Raw genomic sequence first — 21,175 nt, 5'->3', positions numbered from 1 at the left:
AAGGAGGTAGATTGAAAACCAGGTCTTCTTTCCTCCACATTTAATGGGTTTTCCCCCCACTCTACCATAAAGCATCTCTACCAAGGACAATTACAAATACAAAGCTTGAGTTTCCCTTTCAGTTCACTTTGGTTCAATATATCTCTCACTCTCTCTGTCTCTCTGTCTCTCTCTCCCCTCACCATTTCTCTCTCCTTCTCTCTCTTCCCCCCCTTTCTTATATTATTTGCTTGAGCTTTGTATAGGTCAAGCAAAAACCCACTGAGTTTCATCTACAGCCTACAATTATGATGCTTAAATAGATATCTCTGAGAGAGACTCAGAAGTAACAAAAGAAAGGTCTTACCAATTACCACTATACCACAGGAGTTTTCGGTTAAGGAAAAATGACATTCATGGTAATAAACACTGTGATAGGGAAGTGTGGATAGTTTTCTAGAGATCTTCAACATTCACAGGCCTGAAGGCATGGATTAGACCATGCTAACGGAAATGCTCTGTGCCACTCTGATTCCAATAGAGTAGATGCTGATAGACCAGTAACTAGTCATGGAATCAAAATAAATGGATTTTTACTCCTTCTTATACAAGCAAGTGGCACAGTGGACAAAGTGCTGGGCCTAGCATTAGGAAGTTATTGTTCAGTGATTTTAGTCATGTCTGACTTTTCAAAATCCGATTTGGAGTTTTCTTAGCAAAAATACTGGAGTGGTTTCCCATTTCCTTCTCCAGCTCATTTTACAGATGAGGAAACTGAGGCCAACAGGGTTGAGTGATTTGTCCAGGGTCACACACCTCGTGAGTGTCTGAGGCCAGATTTGAACTCAGGAAGAGGAGTCTTCCTGACTCCAGCACCAGCATTCTATATCCACTGTGCAACCTGGCTTCCCCAGCGTCAGGAAAACCTGATTTTAAATCTGGCCTCAGGCACTTAAAGATGTGTGACCCTGGACAAATGACCTAACGACTGTTTGCCTGGGGTTCCTCAACTGTGAATGGGGATAACAGCACCTATCTCCCAGGACTGTTGTGAGAATTGAATGAGATTATATTTGTAAAAGGGCTTAGCACAGTTCTTGGCCCATAGTAGGCGCTACAGCAGTACTGTTTATTGTCGTTGTGAAGCAGAGCAGGAGAAGTCTTTCGTTTGTGGTCCACCAAAGAATCAGAAAGTCGAGGGCTACATTGTTACCCAGGGCTACCAACTCCACTAATTAATCTAGCCTATCTGACTATTTCAAGAGTGAGATATAGAAGAATAGGAAAGAAACTAGTGAGGGTGGTTTTTCAAAACGATGTCATTCTTTTCTTCTATTAACTAGTTTGGGTGCCTACCAAGAAGGAAAACACAAATATTGGCTAAATATAGACTGATTTCCCATAGATTTTAATGACATATAGCCAGTATGTAAAGCAGAGTGTCTTGTTAAAGGTTATGTCTATATAAAACAAAGATTTTGAAAATGTCTGTTCAGATTGTGTAGCAGTGAAGGAGGATAACTCATGTGAAGCTGTTTGCTCACATAACACATCAAGGATATATTTTCACCACCATTGTCTTACATCTTAATATACTGTGGATTAATTTATGTTGTGAGATTTATTTATATCATAGCTCGACACAGTAGATCTCTCGTAAGTAATGGTTAGCAGCAGCTGTATTTCTAATTATTTCTAGGATAAAAATATGGGAAGATGTTTGTGTAGATAAAATAACTAGGTACAGCATTGTTGCTGCTTCTATTTGTATTCCAAGAGACATTGCATGAAGGCTCCATCAATTTTTGAAACTATATTCAGCATGATGCCATTCTTCAGAAAATGCTATCATTCCTCCAAACTAGATTATTTTCACATCAAGGAAAAAAAGATCCTACAGTATACAAACATGTGCCATAGAGATATTCAAATCACTGAAATTTCCATAAGCTCTAAGTATTAAAATAAGGTTTTAAGATTAGTGCCTACACTAGAATATAATAGAGGCCTTGGATAATGAATTCCCATTACGTATAATTAAATTTTACCTGTAGTAATTTTCATAGAAAATGTTTATTACAAAAAAGTTTCATTAATGCTGAAAGAGTCTAGGTTGAGAAAACTGTGGCTATGCACTGCTATTCTCTTACTGCTTGAAAACCCTCTTTGATATTATTGTGTTGGTCCCCTGAATTTGGAAAGCCAATAAAACATACACAGTTAATAACGTGGGAAATAAAAATGAAATTGGGCTCTACTTAAGCCAAGAGAAAAATAAACATATCAAGGTGCTGCAGTTTAGCTTCATTCAACGGAGAATACAAATATAAACAAAATTGTATTTTTGTTGTTGAGATAGCAAAAATAGTCAATCAAATTTTAAAAAACCAACTGAAACACACTTATAGAAGTATTGTAGGCATCCAGTATAATAACAGGAAGAAGATGGTTATCTGCTTATTTGAGTTCTTATCTATCCTATATTTTTTGGCTATAGAAAGTGCCTTACTTTCTTTTCTTTCCTTCTATCTCTCTCTTCTTCCTTTCTTTTTTTTCTCCCTTCTTTCCTCCATTTCTCCCTTCCTTTCTTCCTTTCCTTCCTACCTCTCACCTTCCTTTCCTTCCTTCTTACTTCTCTTCTTCCCTTTCTCGATTTGTTTTCTTTTCTTCCTCCCTCTCTCTCTCTCTCTCTCTCTCTCTCTCTCTCTCTCTCTCTCTCTCTCTCTCCATTTATCTTCATGGCTGAATGAGTTCAATTTCACTTAGAATAGGAGAGAAATTTTAGAACAGTAGGTTAATCCTTCCTGCCTTCATGGACAACTGAGCAAATAGACCAGTATCAGTGTAAAATTGTAATTCCAGAGATTAATGTTGTCTTTCCTGTTTGCTTTGAACTTGACCTCCCTGTCTTTTTTCTTTTTCTTTTTTTTCTTCAGCTTCTGTCCAGGGTCCGTGGGAGAGAGCAATCTCACCAAACAAAGTGCCATACTACATCAAGTAAGTCTGAAGACTAAAGTAAAAGAGAAATATTTATTGTGGCTAATCTCTGTATTCAAATATCCGTTTGTTCCCATGAGCCAGACGTTGCTTGGTCTGCAACATTCTTATTTCTAGCCTTCCTGAGGAAGCAACAAGGTAGTAAACTACATGCTAAAATTACCACAGTAAATTTGCTGATGCATTATGGAGAAGCCTTTAAGTGTGTGTGTAGTGGGAGGTGGGAGGGAGAGAAGAAGGGGGGAAGGAAGCGTGTATGTTGCTTTGTGATAAAGCCAAAGGAGTCTTTTATTCCAAAAAAACAACTCTGCTTAGCTTCAGACTACTTGGTTAGTACTGGAAATTAATATTTGACAGGATAATGCTAATTCTTCAAGGTTTTTCCCCTTCAGACTGAAAAGGAAGAGTTCTAGACCTGGATTCAAATCCTGTCTCTGCTACTTGTGGCCTGTGTGAACTTGGAGAAAGCATTTGGCTTCTCTGGGCCTTATTTTCTTTCTCTCTACAATGAAGGGATTGAATTAAATGACTTATAAGGGCCCTTCTAGCCCTAAATCTATGATCCAGTGATCCTACAGTTCACAGGAATGCCCCTCTGCATAAAAAAAACAATCACCAGCACCCAATATTGTATCCCAATGGAAAAATCCAAATTCATGGGCCCTACAGACAAAGTCCGACATTAACTAGTTAGGCATTGCACAAAAGTACTATTGTTATCCAGAAACATTTGTACCAATCAAAAGAAGTGTTGAGACATACCATTTGGAAGTAGGCCGTCTAGAATACAAATTGGGGAGCACGAAGTACAAGAGTAAAGATTTTATTTCAATGGTCCTATTGCTATCTGTTTCACAACAATTTAGAGCAAGGATTCTTACCCTGGAGTTCAAGGGCTCTGTGAATGGATTTCAGGGTGTTTGTGAAATTGGATGGGGGGGGTGGAAATTGCATCTTTATTTCAGTATAATTGGCTTCCTTTGTAATCCTGTATATTTTATTTTAAATTTAGTTTATTCATTTAAAAACATTATTCTGAGAAGGGGTTCATAGCCTTCACTGGACTGCCAAAGAGGTCCTCAACACAGAAAAGGTTGATCTATAACAAAGTACTCCCGTTAGTTAAATGTGATTCTATTTCTCCACCTACAATGAAAATTAATAGAGATGTGGAGACGAAAGTCTTTCAAAGCACTTGAAATCTTCGCGCAAGGCTGAATAAAAATGTTTCAGACTTTCCTATTTGCTCAGACTGATAGCTTTTATCCAGATTTTTTGCTGGCCATCAATTTCTTCTTAACTCAGTACTGAATCCTTAACAGTAAGCCCACGTCTTTATTTTTGTAGTTTTATCTCATCGCCGAAACAGGGTTGTCTCAAGAAAAGCTCCATCCTCCTATACTTCAAGTACATAGGTTTCTTTTGATCTGCCCATTGTCTAATTAGGATTTACTAGGTGAAATGTAGTAGAAAGAGGATTGCTCTTGTAGGCAGAAGATCTGAGTTTGAATGTCAGCTCTGACTATATTACCTTGGGTAAGTCACTTAACCCCATGGACCTCAGTTTCTTTATCTCTACAGCAGGCACAATTAACTCTTACGCTGCCTACTTTGCCAGGTTTTTGTGAGGGAAATGCTTTGTAAGTCTTCAAATGCTATAAAAATGTGAGTTGTTATGTCTTCATTGTATATTTCTCTTCTAATTTCAGCAATTCTTTGGGAAAAAAAAGTCATTTGCAAAACAAATACTAAACCAGGAAACTGGTTTGCTTCCAGAATTTCCTTTTATTTTCCTTTTGGGCTTTAGTGTCCACATGCATGATAATTCCTATAGAATAGTTTAAAATGTCATGCCCACTGGAATAACTAAAGACTTTTCCCATGTGATTTCTAAGTATTATGGAGATTTGGTCATTGAATGGATCTGAATTTAAAGGCAGGGAGATTGGGATTATGAAAATTATATCTCTTTTCTTTCTGAGCCAAAATAAGGACTTCATTCTTCTCCTTCTGGGGTAATTTGTTCTAGCTACATCTAAGGACACTTAGGTATCTGAAATCTCTATGACTGTGTTTTCACATTGCTATACATTTTTTGCTGATGAAAGACAGAAATTTCTGATGGCCCTCAGTATCTCTTTAGTCTTTCCCTGGCTCAGGTCTGTGTGTCATTTCTCTCTGGACACTCAGGCAGGAGGTAACTCAAAAGAATCCAGAGAAAAATTATAACTTGTGAAAAGAGCAAATAATTCACATTTTAACAAGAAATTTGTCACTCTTACTTCATCGGTCTTCAGTCATCATAGAGAGAAAACAATGTATGTGGTTGACCTTCATTCAACAAATTCACTTCTTCAAACTGAAGACCTCCATTTCTCTCTTATTTGCCTGATAGGGTAGAGGATCATAGATTTAGAACTGGAAGGGGGCATTAAAAGCCATCAAATCCAACCCCCTTGTTTTATTAGATAAGGAAACTGAGGCCAGAGAGGTTGCGATTTGCCTACTGTCCCAGGGTGTGAGGTGGAAATGGAACCCAAGCCACTATACAACACTGCCTCCCTTTTTCCCCCCAAAATCTTTAATTTTCTTTGTGGCTGTCCCTTCAGTCTATTTCAAATTCTCCATAGGCCTCTTTCTTTGTGAAAGGCAACATTGGCACTATATTCTATGCAGATCCATAGTGAAAAGGTTAAATATGGACTTTTCTTTAAAAAAAAAAAAAGAAAATAGAGAAAGAAAGACACATAGGAAGCTTTTTTTTTCTTTTTTGTTTTATTTGATTAGGAGAGGGTGGGGTTCTCGGAGTTGGGGATTATCTTTTTCACTTGTGCCATATAACAGGCACAAACTGCGTCAGATTTGGGTCAGATGGCAAGAATACAAGTGTCACATCTGAGCTCCACCCATGACACTTATTGTGACCTTGAGAAAAATCCTACTTTGAACCTCAGTCTTCTCAGCTGTAAAAAAGGGATAATAATATTTGCACCGCTGTTGTAGGCCAGGTCTTATTCAAGCTGATTCAGGTTTGGTATTGAAACAAAATGTGTCATATGTAGACCATCCCAAAAATTAACAAAAAAAGAAATTTAATTAATAATAACATGGAAAAGATAATCCACAAGGGTACAAAACTGGTCCAGGTGGACATAGCCCTCAGCTCATTGGGAAATGTTTGGTTAGCGTAGTGTGTTGAGGCAGATGTGTATGGTGACTTGTACTACAGTAAGACATACCTGAAGCCTGAGGGGCACTGCCCTCTTATAGGCCGGCTGGTGTATACCTTTAGGCCAAGAAGCCTCATTACTTGACTTGAGCTTTAGCCCCCTGAACCAGTCACAAGTCAAGGACAGCTTCCCTGACTTTTAGGGAAAAATGCAGACCCAAAAATCCGGTTGAGTCAACGTTGCTCCCACTGTACCTACCAACCTCACATGGCTACTTTGGGAAAATTTTTTGTTAACTCTAAAGTGCTATGTAGAAGTCAGTTGTTATTCTCATTCATAATCTTATCATTTGTGTGTATATACAATTGTATAGATGTGTGATCCACCAGTGCAAGAGTAACTACGTGGGCAAACCATATGGCCCGAGGTAGCCCTCTGCCTGTTTTTGTACAGGCCTGGAGCTAAGAATGGTTTTTTATATTTTTAAATATAATAGAACTTTATTTTATAATGTCAAAAGTATTCTTTGTTCATCAGGTCCACTGGCAGTAGTTTGCTGACCCTTAGACTAATATGTAATTCAGTTCAATGGAATCCATGTAGTTATACATCTTATTAAGAATTAGATTCCTCTTTCTATCAAAAAAACCAACCTTATACTATTTCACTCCTCATTTTTCTTCTTGTCTTTTATTTATCCTAACTTCCACGTAAGAGTTACCGTTAAGACCCAGTTGGGGGTCTTAAAAAAAAAACAGGTATCTTCTTTGGCCATTTTTTTTAAGAGAGGGGAAGACAGGGCAATTGGGGTTAAGTGACTTGCCCAAGGTCACACAGCTAGTACATGTGTCAAGTGACTGAGGCCGGATTTGAACTCAGGTCCTCCTGACTCCAGGGCCAATGCTCTACTCACTGTGCCACCTAGCTGCCCTTTGGCCATTTTCTTAATGCTGTCATAATGTGCCTTCTTATTGGAGAGATTAGAGAATCATGTAGATCATAAGTGCCTCCTCTCCTAACACTACACTGCTTCCTGGACGTAGATTTGGTCAGTTTTGTGCTCATCCCCGAATTTTTAACTCATTACTAGCCTCTTTCTCCCTAGGCAGTAAATCAGACATTGTTTTATCTGCAACCTGAGCACCAGCTTCACATGTAATGCTAAAAACCTTGATTTTCATACTTCAAACCTCATGTTTGTCTTGTTTATTAGTCTATAACATAGATCATTGTTACATCTTTCATATTTCTTCTCCCTCGGGGCTTTCTTATTCCTGCCAGCACTGCTTTCATGTTATTTCATTGCAGTTTTCATTGCCCCTGAAAATATAATCACCAACAATGTTCAACCTGCTCTAAGTACTTATCTTCCATTTGCTGCCATTTTGAAGTTTCTTCGCCTACTGACAATCTCATGAAAATTTCAATATAATGGCCTTTAACCAGATGCTACATTCTGTTAGGATCTCTTTCACCTTTTTATTGTGGCATGCTCCCATATGGAGAAACCGAACTGAGCCAAAAATTGTCTCTCTTGTTTTCTTAATGAGTTGGGAAATTATTTGTCTGTGTGCTGGACTATCATAAGAAGCAGAAATTCCAAGTGTCTATGAAGGATGTCCCTAAACACCTGTTATAGGAAGAGAAGAACCACCACATTGGGTCACATTAACATTCTGTCTCAGACAATGGCTCCGAGAAGCATGCTGTGAGGCAACACAGCTCTTTTGCTCCATTGTATTAGTCCCAAAAGGTTATGAATGTACTATGATGACACTGAACTCAGTAATCTGTCTAGAATTTATCATCCTGAATTTATCTAGTCTCTTCTTAAACTAGTTTCCATCTCTCACTTAACACTGTATTGAGGGGCAGTAAATTCCAAAGGCTTTACTCTTTCCTAGGCAAGGAAGAGCTTTCTTTGCCCAATATTTGCATTTTTTTCAGTGGGTTTGTGTGTGTACATATAGCAGCAAACATTTGATGCATAAACTGGTCACACATCTGTCACATAGTGTCGTTAACGAGGCTCAAACAAGATGTATATAAAGCACTTTGGGAACCTGAAAGCACTGTGCTTCAATTATCATTATAATATGTTTTGATCTTGAGGCTAAAATCAAGTGTTAACAAAAGACAAAAGTCTTTCAGTCCACATGCACATTCATCTACCTTTGGCCTTCTTATAAAATGTTTCTCTAGTCTCCCCCCTCCCCCAGTCCAAGCTCCTTTCAGAAGAGAGATTCAAAAAGGTATTCAAACTAGCTTCAGTGAAGTGACAGGGGAGGGTATGATTGAAACTTAGCTCTGTTTTACATTTTACCCAATATTGTGTAGTTAATCATTGTGAGTCATAAAGTAATATGCTTTTTTTATAGTCCTTGGCCTTTCAAGTAATTTTAAGTCGATGTTTCAACAATCCAGCTAGCAGCTTCTGTGGGGGTGTGAGATCCACCAACAGCCAGCACCCAGAAAACTGCCAGCATGCTGCAAAAGTACAGGTTCTTTAGATCTGCTTAACTAAGGAAAGCTACGTTAAGGGGTTGACAAACTTACTTTAATTCAGCATACAGATATCATTCACTTAGTTCAGGGGAAAAAGCCAGAACCCTGAACTTCAGAACAAATACAAACAAATTACAAACATGGACAGACAGACCATGTCTGTTTCAAATCCCAATACATAGTTACCAGAGTTTAACAAAGTCTCAGCATCTGGGTTACAAGCTGGAGGGCTCTTAGCTACAGCTGCCCGGAGTCTCCGCATCAGCACACCAGCACCAGAGACAGCCCTAAACAAATTACAAACATGGACAGACAGACCAAATACAGATTCATAGTTAGGAACATCTAGGTTCAGCCTGGGAGCTCATAATTAGGGCTGGCCCAGAGTCACTGGTACCACCACTGCTGTGGGTAAGAGCTCCAAAAAAGAGAAAGCCAACCCCTGGTTTTATATCTCTTTCAGGGTCAGGGGTGAGTCACACATGTGACTCACCCATGTGACCTAGAATGTCACAAAGAGGCGACTTAAACCCACGTGGTCTAAAAGCCTCTGCTCTCTCAGACATGTAAACCAGGCCCTCCCTGGGGTTAGCCCCACCTTGGGCCCCACCTTAGTTGCCAATCCACACCCACATAGGTTTTACACCTAATAGGGGTTTGGCCCTGGGGTCTTAGCACCTAGTAAGCCTCGATGAAATACATTGAATTACTCCAAGGAAACAAAAGCCAAACTCTTCAAGGGCACTTGGTTGAACTAAGTGCTAAGAGCCCATTTTGCTTACCGACACCTAGATTGTTTCAAAAATCATTTTTCCCTTAGCACACTTGCAGACATACATGTATATATAAGAATGTGTGTGTATATAAACAAATATAAAGATACCTCCTTTATAAAACTGTGTCATTCAAGCTGCAGGTGTGTCCCCAAGTTTTAAAATTTAGAGATTTCATGAACAAGTCCAAGTTCATTCTATTCATAGTTTTCGTGATTTATATTTTAGACTTCATATCTCCTAATGTTCTAATCTATTTTAGTTTCTTCTCATCTGAAAGCTATCCTTTCCCGTTGTTTATTTTAGTTACTCTTCCCTGGACCTCCTCCAGTTCTGTTGTATCTTTCTTGATATGTGGTCCCAAGAACTGGTTACCAAGTTTGATGACATAGTTAATAGCCTCCAGTGCCCTCATGACATGACTAGATATTATCTCCCATAGAAGTGAGAATTCACAAACAAATTCAGGACTTGGACCCTGTACCTCATTTATCAGTTATATCTAAAGGTTGGTTGGGGGTCATTATACAATGAAGGATTTGAAGGAGCCAGTTTAAAAATTTAGCCTTCTATTTCCATGAGATGAGATGTAAAAGGACTTAGTAGGTAGGCAAAGATAGAGACTCTCATTCCCCTTTAGAGACACTGTGGTGGTATCATATTTATGGAGCACCCAGTCAATGAAAGATATTGCTATTCTGACTTTCTCAGTACCAATGAATTGCTTCATGCTTACTTTTAAGGCATCTTTTCTGTGCTTTATTTGACCACTCTCAGATCGTTTAGACGTTTATCCTTGTACTTTTCAGCTTAAAAAAAAGGAACTTGAAAAGTATTTTTCTCCCTTTGTATCTCTCATACCCAATGAAATTTGCCTCACTTCAGAGTAGCACACGGCTCCGTGCTGCTGTTCATATGACGCTGTTCATACCTGCCAGGAGTACTGTGGGGGTCAAAGGACATAAATGCGTATAAGACACGAGGACAGTCAGGTGGTGCAGTAGATAGAGTGGCAGGCCAGGAGTCGGAAGACTCATCTTCCCAAGTTCAAATCTGACCTGGCTGTGTGACCCTGGGCAAGTCACTTAACCCTGTTTGCCTCAGTTTCCTCATTTATAAAATGAGCTGGAGAAATGGGGTCACAAAGAGTCAAACGCGACTGAAATGACTCAACAACAAAATCTTAGAACTGTCTGCGATCCTCAGCGGTTATACAGCTATGGGTTAGAATGAGGAGGAGTGCTGAGCTTCCAGCTCAGTAAGGTCTGGGTTCGAATCCAACAGGCTCTGATGCATGATGATTTAGATTATAAATGGAATAGCAAGTTCCAAACTCCACGGGTAGAATTTCCTTATTAGGCATCCATTAAACTGAAGAAATTAATTGGACCTTTCCCAAAAAAATTGTTTTAGGTTTGTCCTAGATGGCCTCTTGTGTATTATAATGATAACAGCTAATGTGCGTGCGTGTGTGTGCGCGTGCGTGTGTGTGTGCGCGTGCGTGCGTGTGTACATATCACCCTAAGATCTGCACAGCGCTCTCCGTGTAGCATCTTGTTTGATAGTCACAAAAGCCCCATGAGGCAGGCGCTGTTACTGCCTCCTTTTTCCTGAGGCTGAGTGACTTGCCCAGGGTCACACAACTAGTGAGTGTCTATGGGAGGATTCACACTCAGATCTTCCTTACTCTAATTCCCAGAACTCTGTCTACTAGGCCACGTAGATTTTTTTTCAATCTCGTCCAATTCTGAGATTCTGTAATTCCAGTCTATAAAATGAAAACTGGAACTATGTCCCTCACATGATTGTGAATATCAGAACATACGACAGTGCCTGCCTCCCAGGGTTCCCAAGGAACCAAATGAGACAGTGCTTGTAAAGCAGTTAATACGGTGCCTGGCACACAGTAAGTGCTTAATAAATGCTATTTCCTTCCTAATGTATATAAATGCATTTTATAGCTACAGATACTATATAAATGTAAGCTATTATTTTTAGTTGCCTATGCATTTTAGGTGTAGGTATCCATCCTTAAAGATCTTCAGATGAAGTCATTAATAAATCAGTAAACATTTATAAGCTCCTAATATGTGCCAGGCACTGTGGTGAAGTGAGAGGGATACAGATGCAAATAGAAACCCAGTCCTTGTATAATCTAATAGAAGAAAACACACAAAAGGAAGTTCAAAAGGAGGATTGGTGCATGATCCAGAGATCCAAAGACGTCTAAAAGTAGGGAGAAAAACTGAGTCCTCTCTTTAAATCAAGGTCCCAGAGCCCATGGGCCCAACCTCCTGGCATAGAGTGCAATCAGAAAAGCATAGGATACTGATGAGATGTGAATTCCAGGCAGTTTCAATCTTGCAACATAATTAGTTTTCCCAATTATGAGTTTCCTGGGGAAGGAAGGCATGATGGATCCAGCTGTGAGGATCCATGTTTATCTCTTCAGTGTTACCTCTCGGTCCTAGCCACGTGTACCCATGTCCTTGCTCTGATCTGGAGGGGAGGGTGAGGCTGATAAGGTTGTACGGCTCTGCCTCACTTAAATCCAGTTCTCTCACAAGTTAAGACATCACCCTCCTGATGTCATTGGGCCTCTTTGAGAACAAAGGATGAACAACAACGAGCTTGGGGCTACAGTGCCCTGAAATCTGTCTGTCTAGTGTGGTAAGTGTAAATTTTCTGGCTGATACACTGATCAGGGATTAAGACATTGCTAACACTCTCTGTGTGTGTCTTCCAGTCACTCTTGTCCTTTCTGGCCTTCATTTCAAAATCTCCTGAATCATATCTGCCAGGACTTATGACCACTCCTTTGTCCCCTCCTTCCATATTTTGTCCTTCTCATTCCTGTTTGCCTGCCTCGTTTTTAACCTATAACTTGCCCTGACTTCTGTTATTAATAAAGAATAGTGATATATATTTGGACCAACATGTCATGATTTAGAAAGTGATTCCTATTTGTCCCTTCTCATATACGGGGATGGGATAGGGTTCCCTATCTCCTGCTTCCTTTTCCCCTTCTTCAGCCCGGGTATAATATCATAAAGGGCCCAGAATCACAAAGTGTAAAGTAGACATTAAGGAATTTTCCTACCACCCCACAACAATGGAGTCACACAGGATAAGGTTTTTATTATGTAAACAAAATGCATTTACCCCTTGTGATCCCTTTATGAGATGGAACTTCTCTGATTGAATCAAGGAGACAATTTGTGGTTTGCAGAGACAATCAGTGCTGCCCTTTGGGCCTTTATATAAAAATGACAAGCCAGTTCTGGAGTTTAGGATTCCAGGATAGGGAGAGCTTTGTGGAGGCAGCCCCCAAAGGAGAGGAGGAAAGGACTTTCCTTCCCCCCCCTCCTTCCATCAACCATGATATTGGAGCTAAGAACAGTAGCAGATAATGCATTCAGCCTAGGGCAGAGGTACACATTCACCTGAGCCCTGACACTGATATTCAGAGGTAGGTACACAAGGGAGAAACCTTTAAGCAATGTGGCCCTCACCCCCAGCCTTGAATCAAGAAAAGTGCCTCCCCTGCTGGAACTCAAGAAAGCAGCCAACCTGAGAGCCCGGCTAAATGCCTTCCCCCTCCATCAAGGGTTGATGGGTGGACAACTTTACAAAAAGAGAAATAATTGTAGTAGTGGGAATTGTGAATTATCCTTTGCCATACATGTATATAATATGTGTGCCTCATTGCCAATATAAGACAAATGTAAGCCATCTCTTCCAGTGAACATTGTGTATCTGTGGGAGAATGAACTTCAGATTTGGGCGGGGGGAGGGGATGTTTTAGACCAACTGTTCTTATGTCTTCTTAGTAAATACCTTTGGTAATAGTTAAGGCTGCTCTTCTGGCTAATCATTAATGGGCACCATCAGTGTTAAAAAGACAGCCTTAGAGGGTTACCCCTACAATGGGATTGGCAGTTGCTTCTCTGGGCACCCAAATTGTGAGTGTGAATGTGCCAGTGTGAAGGCAGGTTGGTGGTGTAAACCAGGGGGAGAGCTTCACCTGATTCCAATTTATGTCTAAACCCACAGCTCCATCAGCCTTCAGCTAAGCCCGGAGAAGGCTGAGAAAGGGGTAGAAGGAAAGGCTGTAGAATAGACAGTGGTCTTTTATTTTATTCCCAAAGCAAATTATCTTTCTGAAAGCACTGTGTTCCTTCCCCAGTGTTGTTTTTCTGATCCCACGTGGACTCCTCTGGCTTCTTATTTGCTGCTTCTTAATTTAAACGAGAGTTTCCTGCTGAGTCTCTTGATTCGGTCCTTCAGGGCTTGTCCATTTTCCAGCTTTGAACTTTGAACTTGCTTTGATCTGTCGATTCTCTGTCGCTGATTTTGTACCCACATCATGCAGGCTTTAATCTGTGTAGGCACATCCCCCACCTCTGTTCCCACTGCCCTTGACTCTCTCACAGTTTGATGGATTAGCACAGCCAGCTAATGGCCTGTTAATCTTCTAAATTCCCTGCACAATACACTAGCTTTTCAGGACCTTTTTCCACACTCCAGATTCACTGTTGTGGTTGTTCACTCGTTTCAGTTGTGTCCGACTCTTCGTGACCCCATTTGGGGTTTTCTTGGCAGAGATACTAGAGTGATTTATCATTTCCTTCTCCAGCTCATGTTTATAGATGAAGAAACTGAGGCAAACAAGGATAAGTGACTTGCCCAGGGTCACACAGCTAGATTTGAACTCACAAAAAGGAGTCTTCCAGACTTCAGAGCTCTATCTACTGTGTCACCTGGCTGTCCCCAGATTCAATGAACCACTAACATATTCCCGTATCCAGCGAGTTCCCTTGTCTTTTCTCTGTCTTGCCTTCTAGCCATGCACTGTAACAGAAGCTTGTAACATAAGCTTTTTACACATGTGCTTTAAAGTTAAGAATTCCTGACTTCAAAACCCACCTCTGATATGTGTGATCTTGGGCAAATCGCTTAACCTCCCCGAGCCTCAGTTTCCGTAACTGGAAAATGAAAGGGTCAGACTGGTTCACCTCTGAGGTCCAGCTCTGTGATCCTTGCCTTAGCTCATCCTTTTGTACCCATAGCTCTCTCACTGCCTCTGTGATGACTATGACACCGTCACTGCATAATGTTGAATATGGACATTAATTAACGCTGGTTAGAAGAAAACAGTAGTAGGCCTCACTGCCGTAAAGATGATAAAATAACAGCTTAGCTCTGAAAATTTTGACTTTCCTTCCTGCTGTCATTATCACCATCCCTGTCAGTCTTTAAAAATTGTAATCCCGCTTTCTTGACATGAACTTCTGCCTACATTTCCAGTTGTGCTTCCCCGCACACAGCTGCAGCCAAGGCAGCCGACTAAAGTGAATTTTATTTCTCGGTCAGTGATGATCCTTTTAGTTGCCTGCGTAATTGGATGGGTAGAGATTGGTATGTGACTTATCACTGTGCGATCTTATTGTAAGCCAGTAATTCTATGGCATTTTTGTAAAGCTTTTCTGGTGAGTGTGTGCTTCTGAGAACTCCTGAGGCAGCGGGTTGTAGTGAAAAGATCGCCAGACTCAGAGCCAGGAGGCCTGAACTTTGGGTCTGACTCTCCCACTAACCAGCTCTGTGCTCTGTGAACCTCACCCTCCTCATCTAGAAATGGTTGTGTTGGAATAGATATCTCTAATTCCCTTCCCCGCTAAAGTTCCATGATTCTGAAATGGAGCACTTTAAGGGGGAGATTTGGGAGAATAGTTTTTTAGAGAGGCAGAAATTAACCTCCACACAATGCTTCTATTTGAGTTCCCTCGTTGCTTCAACAATCCTGTCAGAAAAGGGGCATATAAAAAAGGCCTCCATAGGAAAGGGGCGATAATACATTGCATTGCACTCAATTCTGGTGATTACACTAGTAACGACGATTAGTGATCAGAAAGAGTTTGACAGGGAGCAAGGAGTCTGACTTAGGCTTTCCATCTTTGAAGATAATGGTGAACTTCTCTGAGCAACCACATTGATGAAATGGACACCGGAGATCTTATGCTCCAGTTTTCCCCAAGGTTTTCATAGACAAAAGCAAAGATCGACTCGAGGCCAGTTTTCTCTCTTGCACTTTTTCTCTATCTGACCCGATAACCGAAAACATCGTATTAATAGTCATTAAGTGTTTCCTATGTGTTAGAGCCAGTCTGAGTAGAATCAGTAACGATGGTAATAGTTAATATATCTGCTGGTGTAGTAGTTTACAAAGCCATTTTTGGCATGTTATTTCACTTAAGCTTAATAACCACCCTGAGAAGTAGACAAGGCAAGTAGCTTCATTCAACTTAGATAATCTCGATTAGTTTAATGACTTGCCCAAAGTAACATAATAATAATAATAATCGCAAACGTTTCTATAGTGCTTACTTATGGCAGGCACTGTGCTAAGCACTTTACAATTATGCTCGCAACAATCCTAGAAAGTAGGTGTTATCATCATGTTACCATTTCACGGATGAGGAAACTAAGGCAGAGACCAGTCCAGAGTCACCCAGCTAACTAAGAAGTGTCATTTGAACTCAGGTCTTCCTGGCTCCAGGCCCTGGGCTATAGAAACAAGAAAAGTAGGACTGCAATCTAGGTCTTTTGAGTAACTGTGAGTGCACACTCTCTTTATGTAGTACACATCTGGTGCCATGATTTGGAAAGTTACTCAAGTTAAGATGATTGAGATACCATACTGTAAACTTTGGTAATCTTCCCTTTATTCATACATATGTTGTGAGAATAGAAGGGATAGTGTACATGGAACGTGTTCGCATCTCCCAGAAGAATGGAATGGTATTATTTCTATTCTTTCTTTTCTTTCCTTTCCTCAGCCTCTTATTCTGTACTGAAGTCTATTGACCTACAAGCCACAGTTATTTAAGTTTTTGAGAAACCTTTGCCACAGTTAGCCAGGGATTAACTAAATCTTGAGCGGTTCTTCTAAGTCCTAAAAATAGATCCTTTATTTAAATAATTTCTTTTCATTCTTTAATTTTCCACATAATTTCTAGTATTTAGGAATTCCCAAACATTCCTGCCATGGCCCTTTGCCTTTCTCTTTGCTTCTAATCCTTTCCCTGGGGAAATTGTTTCCTGTTCCCTTCATCTAGGTCATCAGGAGCCCAGACCACATATTTTAAAAATAACTTAACAACAAATAAAAACCCTTTACTGACTCTTCCCACTGATAACTTGCTTAATGTTAGCCTTTGGAACACTGATCTGGTCACTTAAACTGTGCTTTTCTCAGAGGAAAAAATGTTAAGTTGTATTTAGTCTTCCCTCTACTTTGTGCTCTCCACTCCCCATACCCCCTCAAAAAAACCTTAATAATAACATCACCAATTTTTTAAAGCCTTAAGTGCTTTTCTGACAATTGAAATAGAAATCTATTTCTTCTAAGAAAAAAACAAATAAAAATCCATTCTGTAACTCAGCCCAGTTACATTACAGATTTTTTAGAACTTTCGATATAATATATAAAAAAAAATCTCTGCATTCAGCAGTCTTGAAAGCTGCTGGTATTAAGAAAAATGATTCCTGAGAATATACCCTGTATAGAGTTTAGCACATTGTCAGGACTCAGTGATCTCATTTGTAGTGATTCATTAATTTCAGCAGAGATAAAAAAATAAGGAGTGTATACCCAGGAGCTGCTCTATCTCCTGACATATTCAATCCTGTTTTCTGGTTTTTGTTTCTGAACTTACCCACAATATTCTTGTTCCTAATAACCATTGTGTGGTATATAGAAAAAATTACAATTTTAAATTTCTTTCTTATTGTTTTGGGATCTTGTGATTTTGTTCATTTTTATATAATAAGGACTAGTGTAACACAAGCAATATCATTATCTGAGATGACTTATTCACGTTGTAATTAAATGTTTCTAAAATGTCCTTCTTCCAGCGAATAGGGAAGAGTTTTCCTGTGTGGAGAAAGGGGAATCCTCTTCACAAGGTGGCTAAAGTAATCAAGATTAAATCCATGTATTTAATTATAGTATGAAATTAAAAGTTCATTCATCACCTGAACTAAACTCCTCGGCCAATGTCAAATAATACATTTCCAATTTAACTCATCATTTTGCTTTGTGTTTTTGCTAAACCCTGATGTTAGAATGAAAGATTAGCATTAATTTTCCATTATAGACATCAGTCTATAGGTTCTGGCTGGTAAGGTGAGTAGTTAACAATGATCTGTCAATTTCTTATGTACTTATGTACTACTTTCCCTCAACTCCAAACACAATATTCTATATTTTCGTTTTCTTCACTATCCTCACCACAAAAAACCCTGAAGATTTATAAAACTTTTTGGAAGTTGTGCTATACAGCATTATGTTTCCAGTGTTGCAATTTGTTCTAAATGAACTAATTAACTGCCTAAAAGGCAGTTAAATCCAAAGCTTCAGTTGTGCAGAGGAATACCCTATGCTTGGTATAAACATTCATTCACTCCTGCCCTCAGCTCCTTCCTGTTGCATCATCGCTTGATTGCTAAATGGTTCCTTATCTGTCCTTTGATATCTTATTCTGCTGTGATGTTGTTTGGTTTGTAAGGTAACCACTCCAAGGAAAGGGACTATGTTTATTAAACTTTCTTTATATTGTGGGCTGCCCAGCACCCAGTGTATGTGGGCACTGCTACTATTTGTTAACTGCAGTGATAAACGAAAATGCATTTATATGTTTATTGCCAACTCGTTCATTAAAGGTGACGGCTTGATCAAAAGTGAACTCCATTCTTATCTTACGTTACGCCCCTCTATGAATCCTCTGCTACAGTAAAACTGATTGGTATCTCATCTGCCCAAAACCTTTGTGTATTCTCACCATGATGCCTTTGCTCATACGATCTCTCACTACTACTGCTACTACCACTACTACTACTACTACTACCACCACTACTACTACTACTACTGCTGCTGCTACTGCTACTGCTAATTCCATTACAAGTATGCCTATTACTAATACTTCCTCAAATTTCAAGCCATTCTCCATGCCATGACGTGGCGACAACAGCAAAATAATGGACTGCCAATCAAGGTGATCTACAACAGGGACTTTATGTGTCATTAAACCATTATAACAGTTGTAAAGGTTTGGCAGGAACCTTGAAACGCTAGTGAATTGTGCTCTAGTGACTCCACTGATTGGGTCAGCGATCCAGAAGAAATAGATGAGGTGGCATAAAGTTGCCCTACTTGGAATTATTGTGATGGCCAGTTTAACATGGAGGACAAAGGATCAGATGGTGCTCCTTTGTGCTCTAGTACCACAAGAAGGCCAGATACGTTGGAATAAATCAGGCCTACCAATATGCTTCACCTACAAGAAATGATTCAGAGCAGATGGTGCTAGCCACTAAAATGGGCAATTCACAGGTGTGTATGACAAGGCCTATAGATATTACTGCTTTCATTATGTTCCATTACTATTTCATAATAAAATTTGAAACATCTCACCAGCTATAGGCAAGCTTTTTTTTTAAATCAATAGTATACTCAGCTTCAAGTCACACAGAAATATATTGCTAATCAGTGGGAGGCAGCCAACAAAAGCAATGACAAACAACTACATGCCGAAGACTAGATTAAACAAAATAAGATGTGAAATTAGGAAGCTGATGAAATCCGAGACCCCAAGACCTTGAAAACTTTCCTTTTAAAGCAAACTGCAGAAATTCTACCTAATAACAAAACAAATGACAAAAATAACACCACAGTCTCAAATGATTCTGAAAAGGAGATGAGTATACTCAGATGGAAATTCTGAAAAGCTTCTTTTGAGTTTAATAAAATGAATCCAAGTAGCAGAATAATTATGTCAAAACAGAGTAATTTTAAAAAGCTGATATCTGCTGTAACCAACATGAATGAATACATTCTCCCTTAATTTAAAAGAAAGAGTAAAAATATTTCAACAGCCACACACAGCAATGTATTGGATCAGCCACTGCCACAGTAAGAACCATAAGAGGAAAGGTAGGGCTATCAAGGAATACCCCTAAGGGCAGGCATCAAATATCACAGCAGAAGCAACTTGTGAGAGCAGTTCAAGATTGACAGAAAGCAATTTGAAGATTACATCACTATGTAGTCAGTATATACAGCAGAAAACTCGAATACCACATTGCCCAACTCAACAATAACAAAAAAAGAAACATGCAAGAAGGAATCCAGCAAATAGAAGCATACAAGAAAGTCTAGCTTTCTTTAACTACCAACTAAAAACAAAAGATTAAGATGATAGGAGTCAAAACAGCACGAAGAAAAGAAAAGATAATGATTCAGAATCAGTCAAAAACAAAAACAGGCTTGAAAAGGAAAGAAAAAAGAGGTGAAGGAGAATCTCTGAAGGAAGAGGAAGTGGAAAATGTCTTATGGTCAATTTGGTCAGGAATCCAATAAAGTTAAACTACAATTTGGATCAAACAAAAAAAAAAAAACCAAACAAAAATCTTGCACATTATTAACAAAATGGATACCAGAACATTTAAGGGAAGGTGATGACTGAAACCAGAGCTTCTCTGCAAAACTTAAAATCACTTAGTCCAGGTAAGTTTACAATTATTGGCTCAAGCCCTTCACAGTGATACATGAATTATTAGCAAGGCACTTTGCCAAGTTCCTCCAAGATAAAAGCCCAATCCTATATTTCTGTCAGTCAGTAAAGCACTTATTAAATACCTGCTTTGTACCAAGCACTGTGGTAAGTGCTAGGGATAAAAAGAAAGGCAAAAGACAATCCCTGTCCTCAAGGAGTTCACAGTCAAATGGGAGAGCCAACATGCAAACAAGTAGGTGTAACAAGCTATATTCAAGATTAACAAGAAATAATTAACAGCGGGAAGGCACTAGGATTAAGTGGGACTGGGAAAGTCCTCCTATAGAAGGTGGGATTTGAAGGAATCTAGGGAAGTCAGGAGGCAGGGAGAGGGACCACAGATATACCAGACATAAGGGACAGCTGGAGAAAATGCCTGTAGCTGAGAGATCTTGCATAAGTAAAATTGACAGGACTTTGCAACAAATTGGGTATAAGGAGGTGACATATAGTGAGAAGTTGAAGATGACATTTAGGTTGTGAGACTGGGGAACTGGAATGATGGTGGTGCCCTCAACATTAAGAAGAAGCTTTCTCAGCATATGTATTACCAAAAGATAACACTGGTCACCCTCCAAGTATAGGCCAATTATGTGTTTATATCCTTCATACAAAGCATTCATATCTTGCAAAAGATCCATAAACACAAGAAAACATACTGGTTAAGGGGCAAAAAGGCGTTGGTTTCAAACTTTATGATGAGATAGTACTGGAACATAATGAAAGCATTAATGTCTATAGGCCTTGTCATGCACACTTGTGAATTGCCTGTTTTAGTGGCTAGCACTATCTGCTCTGAATCATTTCTTGTAGGTGAGGCCAAAAGGCCAAGGGGTATAAAAAGCAACTTAATGATTTGACAGTTGTTGAACGACCGGCCTGAAACTAGAATAACATTTCTACTGACTTTGTGGATTATCACAAAGCATTTGCCTCAGTTCTTCATTCATCATTTCCTTATTGACTACAAATATATAAAATGGACCCAAGTATAGTGAAAATATTAGAATATTTGATGGTCACATAGAAAACTGTTCTCTATTGAAAACATGCCACTGACATAAAAAGTCAAGAGCAATTGATATAAAAATGATGCATTTTCTAGGAAGACAATTTAAACTCACTATGGTTCTGCCTA

General features: G+C 39.4%; 1 protein-coding gene across 6 annotated transcripts in view; it reads left to right on the top strand.

Annotated features, from left to right (window-relative positions):
• The window catches only part of DMD (dystrophin), a 1,925,924-nt gene that overhangs the window by 1,716,827 nt on the left and 187,922 nt on the right, over nucleotides 1–21,175 (top strand). For all 6 annotated transcript variants that reach the window (XM_036747778.1, XM_036747779.1, XM_036747772.1 and 3 more), the window contains one exon: nucleotides 2,916–2,976. In XM_036747778.1, the coding sequence (XP_036603673.1) occupies nucleotides 2,916–2,976 (61 nt within the window). The remainder of the gene's footprint in view (nucleotides 1–2,915; nucleotides 2,977–21,175) is intronic.

The sequence above is a fragment of the Trichosurus vulpecula genome, chromosome 2 (genome assembly GCF_011100635.1).
Source record: "Trichosurus vulpecula isolate mTriVul1 chromosome 2, mTriVul1.pri, whole genome shotgun sequence".
Lineage (NCBI taxonomy): Eukaryota > Metazoa > Chordata > Mammalia > Diprotodontia > Phalangeridae > Trichosurus > Trichosurus vulpecula.
Note: the sequence above shows the minus strand (reverse complement) of the source record. Positions and strands in the feature narration are given on the sequence as shown.